The sequence below is a fragment of the Rhamphochromis sp. 'chilingali' genome (genome assembly GCF_963969265.1).
Source record: "Rhamphochromis sp. 'chilingali' genome assembly, chromosome: 1".
Lineage (NCBI taxonomy): Eukaryota > Metazoa > Chordata > Actinopteri > Cichliformes > Cichlidae > Rhamphochromis > Rhamphochromis sp. 'chilingali'.
The window spans coordinates 28,272,181-28,288,933 of record NC_137929.1 but is presented as its reverse complement, the minus strand read 5'-3'; the positions used below and the strand labels follow the sequence as shown (position 1 = coordinate 28,288,933).

Genomic DNA, 16,753 nt, shown 5'->3' with positions numbered 1-16,753 from the left:
AAGATGCAGAAAACAGGACTGCAACGCTGAGCTGTCAGAACCAGCGAGTCAAATCCTTGAATACATAAAAAAAACCTGCTGTTCCTGTATTGCGTGAGATGTTTGATTACATTTCTTTCCACTATAATGACTTCACCTTTGCCTCCGGTTATATTCTGTCCTTCTGTGCACATTTTAACATGCGCGCACAGTCAAACAAATTATGATGGAGAGCAGGCGATAAATCCAAACCCCAGTCTGGAAATCCTCAAGTGGGCTTTGCTGCTGTAAATGTATACACAATGTAAATACTGCATGGTCCTGATGTTACGCAAGGTGGATGTGTCCAATTTGGACTTTGTTTAAAAAAAAAAAAAATTATGAAAACATTGAGGAGAAGTAGAACAAAACTGCTTAGATGTAAATACAAAAATCGGCGGAGGTTTAGGAGAACTGCAGCAAAGACGCCTGTCAGAGTCTTACCGGTGTTGAGCGTGCCTGTGATGAGTCTGAACAGGTACTGTGCGAACTTGAAGATCTCACGCTTGCATCTTTTCCTGCAGCTCATCTTTGCAGTGGGGTAAAGGGGGGATGCTTGGAAAGGTCAGCACAAAAGGAAGACTCTAGTTTCAGGGTTAAAATCCAGGAAGGACTTTCACTTTGACAAAGTCTTGCAACGGGGCAAGTGTCCTTTTCTCTGCCCCACTCTCCTGGCTGTGTCAGCGTGGCCTTTGTGTCGGTGTGTGGCAGGAGTGATGATCATGAGTGAGTGGAGAGAAGTGACCGGGGACTCCACTCGCAAGTGTGTATGTGTCCCAGCTCGTCTGTTGCGCGGCTCCAGGGTAAAGGCTGTCTGATCAGCACGGACACGGGGATGGAGTGTGCTCTTTTGTCAGATCGTTAATATTTGCTTACCGACGCTTTACCTCCTGCTCTCTGGAGAGAGGTGAAGGGACTTCTTTCCAACACTCACTCCCTCCTCTCTGGACTTTTCCTCCAACTCCTCTGAGCGTACACTCTGAGCATACACTCTGCTGCTCTTCTTCTGTGTTACTACTGTTGGAGTCACAACACAGTGGTTATCCAGTGGGTCTCTCCTTCTCTGTCTCTCTCAGACACAAACAAACACACACTCCCACACACACTCGTAGTGCGCCTACTGCTCGCTCTACTCAGCACCATCTGTGGATGTTTTACCCTCAATGACGGTTGCCATGGAGGTGTGGCCTGATTGGCCCGTGAAGAGGAGGAGGAGAAGAAGAAGAGAGAGAGAGTGGGAGAGAGATAGAAGGCACACACAAGGAGGAGGAGAGGCATAAAGGAGAATTAAGGGGAAAGTATCCACCTCGATGAATCAGCAATGGCAGTACATTACAGCCCTGCTGTGTGATGTGTAACTGAACGTTTTTTAAAAAGTGACAGTAATGGGCAATTTTAATGGCACACAATGGGCGCCTCAAACAGACAAGTGACTCAATAATTAAGGGTACATTTCATAAGAAAAAGAAATGAAAAAGTCTTTTCTGCTAAATCATCAACTTGTTCCACAGCATGCCCCAACAGTATCTAAAATCCATAACCACAAATCATGTTTAAATGAAAATAAAAAATTATTATGATAGTTAAAATAATTATTTTGTCAGTAAAAGAAGAGAAAAGCTGTCTCACAGCAGAAATACATGAGAAACTACATACCTGAAAAAATGTGTTTAAAAGTTCTTGAGTCTATTCACCAGCGGTTTTCAGGTTTTCATTATTTATTCATTATTATTCATTTATACGTTTGAGCGTGGCTGACTGATTTTCTGCATGCCGATATGATTGGTGACGTCTCTTTTTGAGCTAAAAATCCACATTTCAGTCAATTTAAAGTTATTTAAAATCCATTTTCATTGCAGTTTAAACATTCAAAAGGTCACAACACAAACACCACATGTAACAGGACAGGACACATGAGAATAAAAATATTTTGTCTTCTGTTTCTGCAAACGTGAACCCCTTCTCTCAGATTCACCATCTCCCTACACAAACTGTTTAATACAGTCATGGCTTAAAGGAGCACTTTGGAATTTTCCTACATGACTTGTATTGGATGAAATTACAGAAATGTAGCAGCCTCTCACACAAATGCATTGTATCAAAGTGAACGATACTTCATGAAATCATATGATTAATACTAGGTCAACAACTCGCCACCAGGGTTTAAATACCTGGGACTCCCCATCATTTGCTTTTAGCACTGAAGAAGCCGCTGGGATGAGAGGTGAAACGCTCCATGACCTGGATGTCTGAGAACCTACACAAACATACTTCTTGAAATCATTGCTTTGTTGATACAAGTACTGCTGAGGATAATATAGATGATACTAAAAGGCAAATGCTGCTTTAATTAGGTAGTGAAGCCTAGTTAGTCATTATTCATTCAGTGTATCAAAACAATATCAAAGCATTTAAATCTGAAACATTAATCTCTCCCAAAAGTATCATGTATATCCCATGCTTTTATCTCATTACAATGTAAATGCACCTCTTCTGCAATATAGTAATAATACTAATAATAATGATAACAACAAGAAGCCCTCTTGTAGCCAAGGAGACTCACTGTCTTTTCCCACTATTTACTTTTAAGTATTATATTGTGTTACTTTGTTCTTTTTAAATGTACTTTAAGACATTGTTAGTGCAGCAAAACAAGTGCAAAGTGCAGACTTTTGTTATTTGCCCTGCTGAAACCCAAGAAAAAATGTGCCTCAACTATAAGATTTCTCCTTGCTTGAAGTTAATACTTAATAAAATCTCTTCAATACAATATGTGAACATGAAATGTACCCCAAATTATACAACAGACCATACACAAAGTAAAAAAACAGTCATTTACAATATAAGGGGAGGGCAGAGAAGAAAAAGCTGTGGAGCTCAGGACGGCGAGTTATCCTGCAAGAAAATGTCAAGGTCGGTATTTATGACTGACGGGCTACACTAAGCATCTGTGATGACATTAGGATCAGTCGAGTGCATCATCTCCTCCACTAATTAGCCTACACTGTACCTCAATTGCACTCATCTATAAATGCCAAGCTCTCCCACCTCAAAAATCTGTCATTAACTCGAACCTTTCCAGTCTTATTACAGCAGTGACTTCACTCAAGAAAACTCTGATAGCCATATTTTCTCATTATTACATGTCCATCAGGCTGACAGGTTTAGGTTTCAGATAAGTTAAGGCTTAAAATGAGGCTAAGTTTCTACAGGTCACTTGACAGAGAGATACTTCTATTTTGGTAAAGTCTACTCTGTGTAGAAACTCTGCAGACTCTGACCTTGGACTTTTCATCAGCCTGTAATGCTACACAGACTTTGCAGACAGAGTCCACAGGCAAGAATAAAAAAATATGTGCTTGGAGGAAAAAGAAAGATTTCAAGGACTTAGTAAGTATTGTGAAACTTCTTACTGGGTCAGATTGCCACAGAGAACTAGCACAGTGTCTGAAATAGGTGAATAATTTACAAGGTACCTGTGGGGTGTAGCAGTGTCTTTGTGACACGACTTGCTTTCAGAAACAGGAGACACAGAAGATGAATAATAACGAATAAAAAACGTTCAAAGTATTTTCTTTATGTTCATCCATTACCTAAGCACTAACTACTTTATTAAATTGCTAATCGAGTCGAGTTTTCCATTTTCATTTGGCTCACATGCAGTTGACAATGACATAAAGGCACATTTACGACTAAAAGTCTTGGTTTTCTTTGAAAAAATAAAGTGTTCTTGAATCAACAAAAGTGAATGCCAGTCAATTCCAGCCAGTGACTGTTGACTTTGCTGCGAGTCACCAGCTAGTTATTATTAGCTTCATTAAACTGCAAAACGCTATTGTCGCATTTCAATTTGAAAACACAATCTCTTAAATGGTGCTAATAACTTCGTGTCAAGCAAAACGACAAAAGCTGAAGCTCCTTTTTAAAGCCGCTTTAGCAGTAAAAGGACAAGATTAGATACGCAATCTTATGGTCCATGAGTGCACAGAGCCATCGTTAATAATGGCATAATGCTGTTTAAATGGTTTAATAATGGAAAAACAAACAACGTAATATTTCTTCTTTATTGTTTGTATTTTCTAACTTGTGAAAAGGCCTTGAGCATTACCACTGTAATTGTGTTATAGGTGAAAAATGTGCTTTGGTTGCTCAATTGTCATTTTCCACAAACCAGGGAAGAGCTGCAAACGTTAAACTACACTGAATATTGTAACACTACACAATGGATAGATCAGACACAATTGAGTGTTTACTATTTGACTAAGACAGACATAAAACTTCTATTTGGCCTTGTAATGCAAAGCCATGTTAAAATGTTTGTGTCAGAGGGTTTACTTTGTAAAAGCGCTTAAATACCACTTTAAAGTAACTTGAGTGCTAAACTGCAGTCGAAATTAACACTAAAAGTTATAAATCAAGTAAACGCATGGATGTCCGCTCAGAATGAACAGTGAGATAAAAGGAAACTATTTGGCGAGCTTTATAACATTATTCAAATGTGTTTATTAATGTGAAATATCGTTTTCCATGGCCCCAAGTATAAAACATTTGAAAAAGACTGTAGTTTACTTTGTAGCATTTCCAGGCGTCGTCTTTAACCACCAAGAGTGTCATTATGTCCCTTAAACTTGCAAATGCACCACTTTATTGTAGACTAACAAGTATGCTAGCTGTCAGTATAACAGTTAATATATGTCTACATTTACAACATAAACTCTAGTTGGGCCTAAGTATGTCAGATTGTTGCATTTTAAGATTTCTTTTTGACACAGGCTAAGCTAACTTACAGTACTGTGCAAAAGTTTTAAGCACACCCTTCCTTTATGTTTAGCTTGAGCCAGACGTTTTGTAATTTTTTAAAAGTGGTCTTAAGAAATAATGCATGATAGGCAGCTCACAGGACAACATCTTCAAGCACAGCTTAATAATGGTCGTAGTAAGCAAGCCTCAGTTTCAGCTATAAAGAGAAGACTTCGAGCTGTTTGACAGGATGAGTTGCAGCAAAAAACCCGTTGCTAAGACATCAGAATAAGACAAAGAGGCTTGCCTGGACCATGAAACACCACCATCGGACTACTGAAGACTGGAAGAAGCTATTATTGATTGATGAATCAAAATTTGAAATCTTCGGTTCACTACGCAGGATCACCATCGGGTAGGTGAAAGGACGGTTCCACAGTGTGTGGCATCAACTGTCAAACATGGACGAGGAAGTGTGATGGTCTGGGGTGTTTTGCTGGATCCATGGTCGGTGACTTGTACAGAGTGAGAGGCACCCTGAACCAAAATGACTACCACAGCATTCTGGAGCACCATGCAATACCCTCTGGTATGTGCCTAGCTTTCAGAGGTTCATCCTACAGCAAGATAATGACCCTAAACATAAGTCCACACTATGCCAGAACTACCTTAGCAAAAAGCACAAGATGGTAAGCTTGAAAAAACAGAGCAGCCAGCACGGTCTCCATCGAGCTGGTTTGGGATGAACTGGACAGAAGAGTGAAAGCAAAGCAACCTACAAGTGCCACACATTTATGGGAACTTCTGCAACAGATATGGAAAGACCTTTCTGAAGAATATTTGATTTCTATTGTAGGTAGAATGCCACAGGTGTGTTCAGGTGTTATATCTGCAAAGGTGGCTACTTTGATGAGTCAAAAGTCCATGGTTTCTTTTTTTCTTTTTCTTTTTTTAACTCCAGTTGCTTATCTGTACTATGTTTTCATTTCAGAATGCAACAAGACATTTAGCTTCATAATTTTAAATAAAAAAATGGAAGAATTTGAGTGTTCTAAAACTTTTGACCAGTTTTGTTTGTTTGCTTGGTAAGCCACTTAATGCTGAGCAATGAATCATTCACACATACAAAAGCCACCTAAACCAATGACAAACAGTGCTGTATCTATACATACCAGACAACTTAGCAAAGATCCAATTTTAAATTGTATCTTTAGGCACTTTGTTCCGAGCACGCTGTCACAAAAACACACAATTTGCTCCCATTTTTTCTTTAGCTGAGTCAATGAAAAATGCCAAAGATAACACAGTTTGACAGGCATAAAACAGTATTTTTGCACCAACAAGGTGATTTCCAAAGAGCTCTTGGCTTCTCTCTCAGCATGGTGTGCAGTGTGTCCTTAAAATAAGAAATAGCAAGCGTAAGAATCAACAGCAGATGAACAGCATCTGAAAATCATGCTCTTAAGAAATACGAAAAAATATCCAGCAAAGGCCTGAGAGATGCACCTGGTCCTTCTACTGTTCACTGCAGCCTCATCAAGGATGATGTAAGTGGAAAGCTGGCTCTCAATAACCATTCTTAACAAAGGGAAACAAGAAAGATTGCCTAAGAGAGCTCGAGCCGTGTTGAAGAATAAAGGTGGTCAAAACCATTTTAAGTACCCAATCTTTACTGGTCCCACACACCTATTAACCCTCTAATGGTTGATTTCAACCTCTGCAACTCTGATAAACAGAAAGACTCCTGAACTCTCTGTAATTATAGATAGAAGCACTACATTATATGAACTACACCAGATAGCTTCAGGTCACACAAGGAACAAGCACAAACTGCACTGACACAATGTTTGTCACTCCACTATTTCTCTGGTAAACAGATGGCCTGCTGCTCATGTTGGTTATTGGTAAAGCGCCGCTGACATCACTCACACTTGATTCAAGTACACTGTGCTGCTGCCAAACACTGAGCTAAAACCTATATATTTTCCTACAAGCCTGCAAGTCCATCACAGATCACTCTCAAGGCCTCTCCAACACTCTTATAGAATTTGAAGTGTGGAACAAATCACTACAATACAAGTCCACGCGCAGGCAGGAAAACTCTCACCAGGAGTAATGTTTAATTTAATGAGCTGGTCAGGACACGGGGGGATGGAATGAATACAACAGAAAATACTGAAATCTTACAAGATATTTGGGTGAGTCTAAACAAAGAGAACAAAGAGCAGATTTACACTATTCAGAAGGCTTGTTTGAAGGCAACACCAACTACAGCATTTATTTAGTAATTGCAATATCTTATGTTAATTAAGAATCATGAGATCTAATGAATATCACACAGCAAACTAAATTCTTAATTAAAACCACCCTAATCTTAAATTATATTACCATAGCTGCAGCCTTTAGGGTCCTATTAAAATACTATCTTCTACAACTTAGCATGATCACATTCCTTCCCATAGCACTGTGCTATATCTGCATTGTTTAAGTAATTGTAGCCTTAATGCAGGATGATTTGACGTCATTCTTCTCTGAAGCACCCTCGAGCCTACAAGAAGAGTTCACTTGATCGGGCGGACCTCTTTTCTGCAGAGAGTTTCCCCTGATATGAGACAGAACTACCAACTCCCTACAGATTTCAATTTGCAATTTCAGTCTGACATCAGGTGTGCTTTTCTACCAACACTAGGACACTGTTTAAACAAGAAATATCAGGATGTCCTATTGCAGCGAGACCATTACGTTCAGATTGCGACGTATTTGTATCCAATTGTATGCATACTGTAGGCAGCTGAAGTCATACTGAAAGAAATGTGACCTTGATTTTTGCAGCTACTTTACTCTCTACTCTGCTGTCTAATTTCTGTGGCAACTGCAGATATAGTTTCCCTGTCCACTGAAGACTATCGTATCCACCTGCATCTAATGAGAACAGCTTGAAATAACAGTCAGTCCCACTCACAGTGATGATTGGCTAATTGTTGGGCTGTCAGTGGTGCTCATTAGACCGATCGCTTTTCAACAATAAAACTCCTTTGGGGGGGGTTTCGTGTCAAAAATCGGTCAACAGGGTAGAGCGGACAAATTCAAAAGGAACCGAAGATCAAATTTGCACACACATAACATTAAAAGTCTCCATGTGGCTCAGCTGGAGGGAGTAAGAGCAGTGGCTTGCTCCTCAGATTTCCACATTGCACGCAAATGATGCATTATATTTTTGATTGAGCACAACAGCCAAAGATGCAGCTGTATTTTCCCCATCATCTAAAATATAAAGTCCCAGAGAAACTTTTCTTCATTCCCAGACTTTGATCGAACATGAACTTTTTCTATGTTGCCCCCTGCAGCAATGGAAGGAGTAAGAATAGGCTCTGCTGGGGAGAAGTTGACAGATATACTGATCCATCCAGAAAACACTGACTGCAGGTGCCCAGGGGTGAGAGCCAACATTACCACAAGAGCTTTTCTTTTCTACCCGCTGCGTGAGAGGCGCTCGGCCAGCTGAAAAGCTGCAGAGAGCAGCTTATCATCAAAAACAGGGGCGCGGCTGACAACCGCAGACTTCTATTGTGAATCGCTGCGTCCCACATTGCATTTAAAGAAAGCCCATTTACCACAAACTGCACAACCACTCTGATCCTTTAATGTGAACACAGGTGATACATCGCTGTCAGAAACTGAGCACTCTGAGGCAAAGTGGCCAGTAAACTGAACATCAAGTGCTGAGCCACAATCTAGTCGCCATTTGTCATCAAGAAGTGGAGTGTGCTTCACTGTGATGTCTAAGTGCTCCACCTTTCTCACTTCAGCGTGCTTGACAATATCCACAAAATAGTTCTACAAGTTGCTGGGCTGGAGCAGGACAAGTAATCATCCACAGCCTCAATCACCAATATGCGCCCTTTTACATTTTAGGGATGTTTTCTTGTTGCTAACGAAGGATCGTGCACAAAAGAGGCATGCTAATAGCCTTTTAAGGTAGTCCATTGTGCTGATTTCTAATCAGACCAGCTTTCGACAACTAAAGGGCGCTTCTTTCCCTGCCAGTATTAAAAACTGATCGCTTCTAATTACCGGTTCACTGTATGTGAATTCTGACAAGTGCACTGTGCAGTCTGACAGAATCCAGTATGACCGTTTACCACATGGCTGCTTCAGCTGCTCGATTCCTGCACTTGTGTGCGTCCACCCGCTTTATGAGTCACATGTGACCCTGGCTTTTTTCTTTCTTTTTTTCCTGCATTGCCTTCTTTACGTGTCAGGTCTATTTCTGTCACGCCGGCTCACATCTCTAGCTGTAGGTTGAAAAACACTCACATACAGCAATTACTGACAGCTGACATGAAGAAAATTGTCTAGCATTTCTTTTCTTTTTTTCTATTTCTCTTTTAATACTGGCTGACTGAGATGGTGTGAGGGAGGAATCTATGTTCAGCAGAGCAAAGATGCTGCTGTGGATAAACTTACTGTCAAATAAACATAAACCAAAATCCATGTGAATGACAGCTGCTCTGATGTCAAATTATCTACATTGACCTTTAAAATGAGCGATGACAGAGGAAAAAGTTGTGTCTTAAACTCAAAATACGGTGGCCTTGAGAGGTTAAACACACTGCACTTAAGACAACACCACTTATCAGAAAAGGATTACATAAGTACACAAAAAGAGAAACAGTTAGCGTGACAGAACCACCATGGAATTGACAAGCTAACAGTAAATGGCTGCGACACCAGAGATGGGTAATCCGATTACTTTTTCAAGTAACGAGTAAAGTAAGGGATTACTATTGCAAAAACGGTAATTAGATTGCCGTTACTTTCCCGTAGGAACGCTGCGTTACTGCGTTACTAAAACCGTGATTTTTTTGCAAGAATGTCTCGTGACAGTGACGTAGGCGAGTGCCATGTTCGTGACAACAGCTGTGTGCAGATCAACAGTGGATCACATATCGAGTGCGGGAGAGAGTATGAGCGTGCAGCGTTTAAAGCGTGGAAGTACTGACCTTACTTTGAGTTTGATTCCATAAAAAGTGACAAAAACATTAGCGTCCATCTTGCGTGGGAAGAAAACTTCTTTTTACAGCGAAAAAAACCCCTAAACTTCCAAGCAAGCACCGAGTGCGCAACAACGTAATGGGAAATTCACAGAAAGTCGCGGATTCTTCCACTGACTGCTGCGGCACACCTGCACCAGGGTAAACCTCCGCCTACCCAACTCCTGCTTTACAGGTGAAAATAGAGCAACAGGACCGCTGAGTCTTTGACTTTATTTTCTGCTGTGTTTTACTTGCATCTATTTGAAAGAGTGAGTGTAAACACAAAAAATATTTTATTTTATGTGCTGGAATGTGCAGAAAATAGGTTTAAATGTTAAACTAATTTCTTCCAGTCAGAGAATGTTGCATATAATTAAATTTTTGCTTGATGCATAAAGTTAAAAGATTAAAACTGATAAAACAAGTTAAAAAAAGAGACTTTTCCATTTGATTACATTTTGTATGATGGATTATGCAGAAAAAGTAGAATTGGGCTGAAAGATCTATCGCTTTATCACCTACTCAGGTTGTAAATCGTGTTTTTAAAAAGTAACTAAGTAATTAATTACTTTTGAAAATAAGTAATCAGTAAAGTAATGGGATTACTTTTTGGGGGACGTAATCAGTAATTAGTTACTGATTACTTTTTTCAAGTAACTTGACCAACACTGGTCGACACAGCCTGCAATTACTGGGTTTCGGGTTACATTGCAAGTTATGACATAGATTTCCAGCAGAAGTCTAAATCAGGCATTGTATACATCACATAATTAAAACGCACGTTACCAATGAATCCTCCGCTTCTTCTTTTCTGCCACTTTCTCGGTTGTTCAGTCACGTTACTGTCTCCTCAAAAACACTTCAGTTTAGTTTTGTGAGTTTTTACAGCATTTTTTTTTTGTTAGTGTTTTCTTAAGTTCCATTTGACGTCTCGAAAGACACATTTATTCAAGCCAAAGTCACTCTCATTAACTAATCACTGCAGCTTAGTTGCACAGTTTATGTCGTTACTAATTCATGAAACCACTAAGTGAGTAAAAGACAACCTTTCTGTTTTCAGATCAATAGTTATTACCTTTCGATCCACTGCCATGTCTGCCGTTTGCATTATGGGACTAGAATACTTGAAAAATTGACGGATACAAGTAAAATGTTACTTCCACCAATGCATAATAAAAATAATCCTCATTAACAGCAAAGCCTTTTTAAAAAGTCAGCTTGTCAAACTTTGCAGGTGGAGAATCTCCAGGCTGTCTTTACACTTCCATTAAGTCTAACGTCTTCCGGCACCTGGGAATATCGCAGAACACCAGCATGCACTGAGATGAGCGCTATCTGTAGCATAGCTGAGTTTTGGCAAACAAGGCAAATGTCAATATGCCTTCAGCACAGTGCAAATATCTCTAAGGACCAAGAAGTCACAGAAAACACAAAGCGGATACACAGGTGTACATATGGGAATGCCTAACAATAGAATCAGAGGAATAGAAAAGCATTAAATGTTTAGTTTTAGCTTTAATTAACAGTATTTTCACATTAGTTAGACAGTCATTTTGTTTGGTGTTGTTTTTTCTTTTTACTTGTTTTACTTGTGAAATTAAAAAAAAAATAGAGGAAACTAAAAGCTCATCAACTTAAGCTGGGACAGTACCACACAGGACATTCTGCTGAGTGCACAGAAAGCTGGCAGGAGACTAAAACTGCACCATCAGTTCTGCTCACTGTTTTAGATAGAAATGAATCCTCGGAGGCTGTCTGCATAAACACTTCTACTGAAGTCAATTTCAACAGTGAGGGGAAAAAATAACTGGAAATAGTAAATATACTGTGGTCTACGGGGTGATGCATTCAATTCCAAATTGAAGATTTAAGCCTGGGCTCTCTGCCCAGACTTGCTTACTGAATACACAATGTCACGAGCCTCAAAAATAAGGTGATAATATGAAACATGTCTGCCAAAGATACACAATGATGGTAAAATAGGACACAGCAATGAGCAGGACAGTCATCGCTAAATCATAAATAATGAAATAAAAATCTTGGAAAATGTACAGCAGCAGCTTTAGCAACAATCTCCGAATCCAAATCCACTTTAGCAAAGGCAGCGAGACGTGGATGAAATGCAGCAAAAATTCAACACATTTTTTTAGTCTGCAACCTAAAATTAACATAAGGTCTTATCAACATCTAGTTTGATAAAGAATACTATTGTAAAGCAGAGAATGAGGGAACTGCTGGGTTTCTCATTGTCATCTGCTGCAAACTTTCTGTATGGGTGAACCTAATAACACCAAGAGTGTAGTGAAACTAAGCTTTCTTTTCCCCCAATGGAGTCTTGCTCAAGAGCCAAAAAATGTCTTCCAAAGTCTTAAAGCTTAAAAGTTTATGGTCCAAAATATGTTGGTAATGAAACAGATTCTCTGAACAAGTCTATGGTTTGCTGGACTAAATCCCTTTAAACACTGGGTCTGAACTGTGCAGCCAAAAAGGAATAAAAGAGGAGCCCATACCACAGCAAACAGTAGAAACTAAAGCCAAATGGCTGCTATAGTAACCTTTGCTGAACTGAAAGATTAAGGACACAGACGCAGTAAAACAAAAAACAACTGAAGTTGATCGATGTTGTTATTCTGTCATTAGCAAAAAGGTTAGCAGATTTGTTCAAGCATATGATGAAAAAAAGAAATGTAAAAACCCCTTAGGATTAATGCAGTACTTTCATCAGGGAATTAAAAGAGCATTCTGGGAATTAAGGTGAACGCTGAACTAACATTGAAGCAAAGTGGACGATATGAGTGCATGGATACGGATCCTTGTTTCTGATCATGAACTACAGCTGACTTAGACAAACAGAAACTTGTCATCTTACTAAAAAGGTATTTTTAACAAGATCATGCATTTTCAATTCACTTCAGTTCACTTTTATTTATATAGTGCCAAATAACAAAAATAGTCACCTCAAGGTGCTTTACATTGTAAGTTCAACCCAACAATAATAGAGAGAAAACCCCACCTACTGTGTGCAAGCACTTGGCAACAGTGGGAAGGAAAAAGCATATTTTAACAGTCTCAGGGAGTGGCAGTCATCTGGACCATTTTCAGTGACTCTTTATTTCTTCAAGCTTCTTTACAAACAAAATAAGAAACAGCATAGCTGCAAATAAACAATAATTACATTAGTGGTAAATCTGCAAATTAGAGGTGAAGACTCAGGGTCAGCTTATCAATGATTGGTCGATATGCTTTCCTCTAACCAAATTACCTGGTTACTTTCATAAGAAGAAAACTGCTACATCAGCATCCTTCAAGGATCATTCTTTAATTTTGCAACTTTTACAATCTGATGCAGATGCTAGGTTAGTTCGGGCAGGCCAAGAGATCAAGTTCAGCCACAAACCAGGCCAGATGCCGCCAACATCTGCAGGTAGCAGCTATACCTGGACCAGGCTGCATGTCAGGCGTCTCTCTTTAATCCTAACTGTTTGTTATTGCTCAAGACAGCTCTTACCGTAGTCCACCACTTAATCTAGTTTCAAGAAATATAGTCAGTTTAAAACAAGTAGCTTAAACTACTTAATATGCCGCAAATACTAGTTTTAAAAAATATTGATTGCCAATTTAGGCGAATAAGACAAGCAGGTGACGTACGCTCATTGTAGTGTGGCAGATTAATATAATTTGGTTGAGAAATAGATACCATTTTTCCAGCAAACTGTTACTGGAAACCACCACTGTAAATAATAGTACTATACTATAATTCACGTGATTAGAAATATACACTATCTAGTTCTATATTAGAGCTGATAAGCTGACATTTCATGTGACCTCTGCACATAAAACATTTTTTTTTATCACATAACGTTTTTGTCATTTTGGAATAAAGGTTTCACTGCTGATCAGTGAGACCTTTCTCACACACAAGACTTCAAATACTGCCAACCAGTCAAAGCCATGCACATAAGCTAAGCTGGTAAACATTTGTTACTTCTGGCTGGAATACAAATGTCAATTGATTTTCATTCAGCTGACTACTCGTCTCTATTTTAATATTAGCCCAGGGCATACATACATACATACATACATACATATTATTACAAAAAATAATGAACGATCAAAGTGCCTCTGAAGAATGAATGCCCAACAGTTTAGAGGATGTAGGAAGTGTTGCTACACTTAAGTGTTGTTATTAAGCCGGTTACTGCAAACATTAATATTGATGATTCTTTCAAAAGGGAAGGAAGAAATAACCTTAAATCATTAAAGGATAAATGGAGCCGTAGAGCTGAAGAAAAAACATCTTAACCCATCCCATTAATGCTAGCAGATGCAGAGCGCACAGGAATTTAGTGGTTTCCTTGGACAAAAGGTTAACCGTAGAAGTGACAATGCAGGGTGTCACTGCAGATAAGAGCCAGGTCGATATCTGACGACAGTAATGAATTGCTTATGACATCAGTGTACTAACGTTAGCGCAACTGCTCCCTCAGGGCACTCCTGAAAAGCATATGGGATGCCTCCTGAAATTAAAGTCCATTCCCCTGCTTTGTATGCTCTTTACAGATCACTCTGATGCGCTGTGTGTTTGTATACTCTGCATTTCAGAGTGATGGATCATTACTCTGAACATATGGCAGGTTTTAAATGGCGTTTTGCCCAAACGCTTGTCTAGATGCCTACTGCAGTCTGTCTTCATTGGCATTCATTAGCATTGTTTAGAATTAAGGGGTTTGTTTTGAAAAGGTCGTTACGGAAACTTTACGTGATCCCCTCGTTATAAATCCGGGTGCCTGTAATGGCACAGAGAAACCTGAAATGCTATCTCTGTTTCCTTCTGCTGAGGACATTGCTCTGTATATCTCCGTCATTATTCCTTGGGCTCGACATTTTATCTACACTCGGGTATCTCGCCTGGGCTATTTGAGGAGATGAAGGTTCTTGAACAAGACGCTGATAAGGCTGACTCACTTTATACGTACATTCGCATGGATCTAAAGGGGGCCCGTACTTGAAAACTCATACACACAGCGAAAACTTTAGCACTTCAAAAACGAACGCTATACTTTGTCCCGATTGCATTTTAACTGCAGGCTCTGAGATGGCAAAACTGACTTCCAACTCTTTTTCAAGGGGCATTAGGTCTTATATTAATGCCTGCTGACAAAAGCTGCTTTCACACTGCAAGGCTTAATGCGCAGTTTTGATTTATTGTTGAGAACTGATTTTCTGTTACACACATAATGAACTCACTGTGGCCAAAATCTAATAGGAGTTTGAAAAGGTTCGATGTGGAAAACGAGCCACGTATTCCTCTTTTGTTAAATTCTTCAGATGTCTGAAGCAATCCCTAAGGCTCTTAAGTGTGAGGTGACATTGGAGCCACATTCACCTGTGATCCTGTTCAGCTATTTCTTTTGATATGCTTTCAAACATGAGCGCTTTGAATTTTGCTGCAAACCTTTTTCCCTAAATCCTTATGAGGTCCAACACCTCATTATCCCACTGAACAATGCCCTTCATGCTCACTTGCTAGTACAGCCAACAGCGTGTATTCTAGATCCCCAAATAAAGTCCTACAGGGACATAAAACTTGTATGAATTTTTAATATGACTTCTGACAGCTCGTATAAGATAGACAGTGTGTCAGATTTGGGTACACAGGACTGAGCTGGAAATGTCAGTTTGTGACGCTGTAAAAGGCAGCTCTCTGGCTCTGTACCAGATGTAGCAGTGCCCACATCTGTCAGCAGAGCAGGTGACCTTCTGTTTAACTGGTGGACATCAAATAGCAAAAGCATGCTGTATAGATTATAATGTGAGCTAATGCATAGGGCCCCTGCAGCTTGTTAATGGATGCGGACGACCTGACTGCAGAGCGAACGTGACAATGTAAGTGCTGATGCTCATGCTTGATGTTTCCACCTAACACACAGTACGGTTTAATACTGGTGGGCGCTGTTTAACGGGCAAGGTGCCTTTTTATGCTCAAGCACTATAAAGTCACAAGGAGCAGTGAAGATGCATTTACGTAGAAGCTAAGTGCTTGTGAAACCCTCCTGCTTTACATGATCTACATCTAATGGTGTAGTTAAAAATATATTTCGACTGTTACAGACTTAAATTACACTCTTTAGTCATGACACTTAAGAAACCACAAGTTTTGAGTCCTCAGTAGGTCTTTAACACTTTTCTGAGACATCACTAAAACAAATCTGGCTACCAAGCACAGATTTGGGCAGTTACTTTGAAGGATTATCTAAATCAGCTTTAATTTCAGTGGTCACTGAGATATAAAAACTTAATGCATAGAATTAACTTTGCTATAACTTTGCAGTTCAATAACTGATTACTCACGTCTTGCTTGTACACTCCACAGCCACTATATTAAGTACACCTTGCTAGTACCAGGTTGGACCTGCTTTTTCTTCATAAATGCTTTAATTCTTAATGAAAAAGATTCGACAAGTATCAGGAAACGTTTATCATAGATTTTGGTCCATATTGACGCAACAGCGTCACACAGTTGCTGCAGATTTGTCAGCTCCACCTCCATGATCCTTCGCCAAGGTGCTCTATTGGACCAAGATCTGGTGACTGTGGAGGTGATTTGGGTACACTGAACCCGTTGTCACGTTCCAGAAATCGATTTGAGATGATCTGAGCATTGTGCAACAAGGTTACATCAAAAGATCAGAATCAGAATCAGAATGACTTTATTTATCCCCATGGGGCAATTAAGATGGAAATGCATGTGGTTGGGAACAATACTCAGGTAGGCTGTGGTGTTTAAACAATGTCCAGTTTGTACTAAAGGGCCCAAAGCGTGCCAAGAAACCATTACCCACACCACTGCAACACCACCATAAGCCTGAACCATTGATACGAGGCAGACTGGATCCATGTTTTCATGTTGTTTACACCAAATTCTAACCCTACATTAAAAGCCAACTCATTGGACCAGG

General features: G+C 39.6%; 1 protein-coding gene across 3 annotated transcripts in view; it reads right to left on the bottom strand.

Annotated features, from left to right (window-relative positions):
- Positions 1-16,753, bottom strand: part of kcnip4a (potassium voltage-gated channel interacting protein 4a) — a 159,299-nt gene that overhangs the window by 106,236 nt on the left and 36,310 nt on the right. The window contains exon 1 of one of the 3 annotated variants that reach the window (XM_080891855.1): positions 463-1,100. The exons of the other annotated variants lie outside the window; for them this stretch is intronic. Within the exon in view, the coding sequence (XP_080747981.1) occupies positions 463-547 (85 nt within the window). The 5' untranslated portion in view covers positions 548-1,100. Of the gene's footprint in view, positions 1-462; positions 1,101-16,753 lie in introns of those variants that run through there. 3 annotated transcript variants of the gene reach the window in all.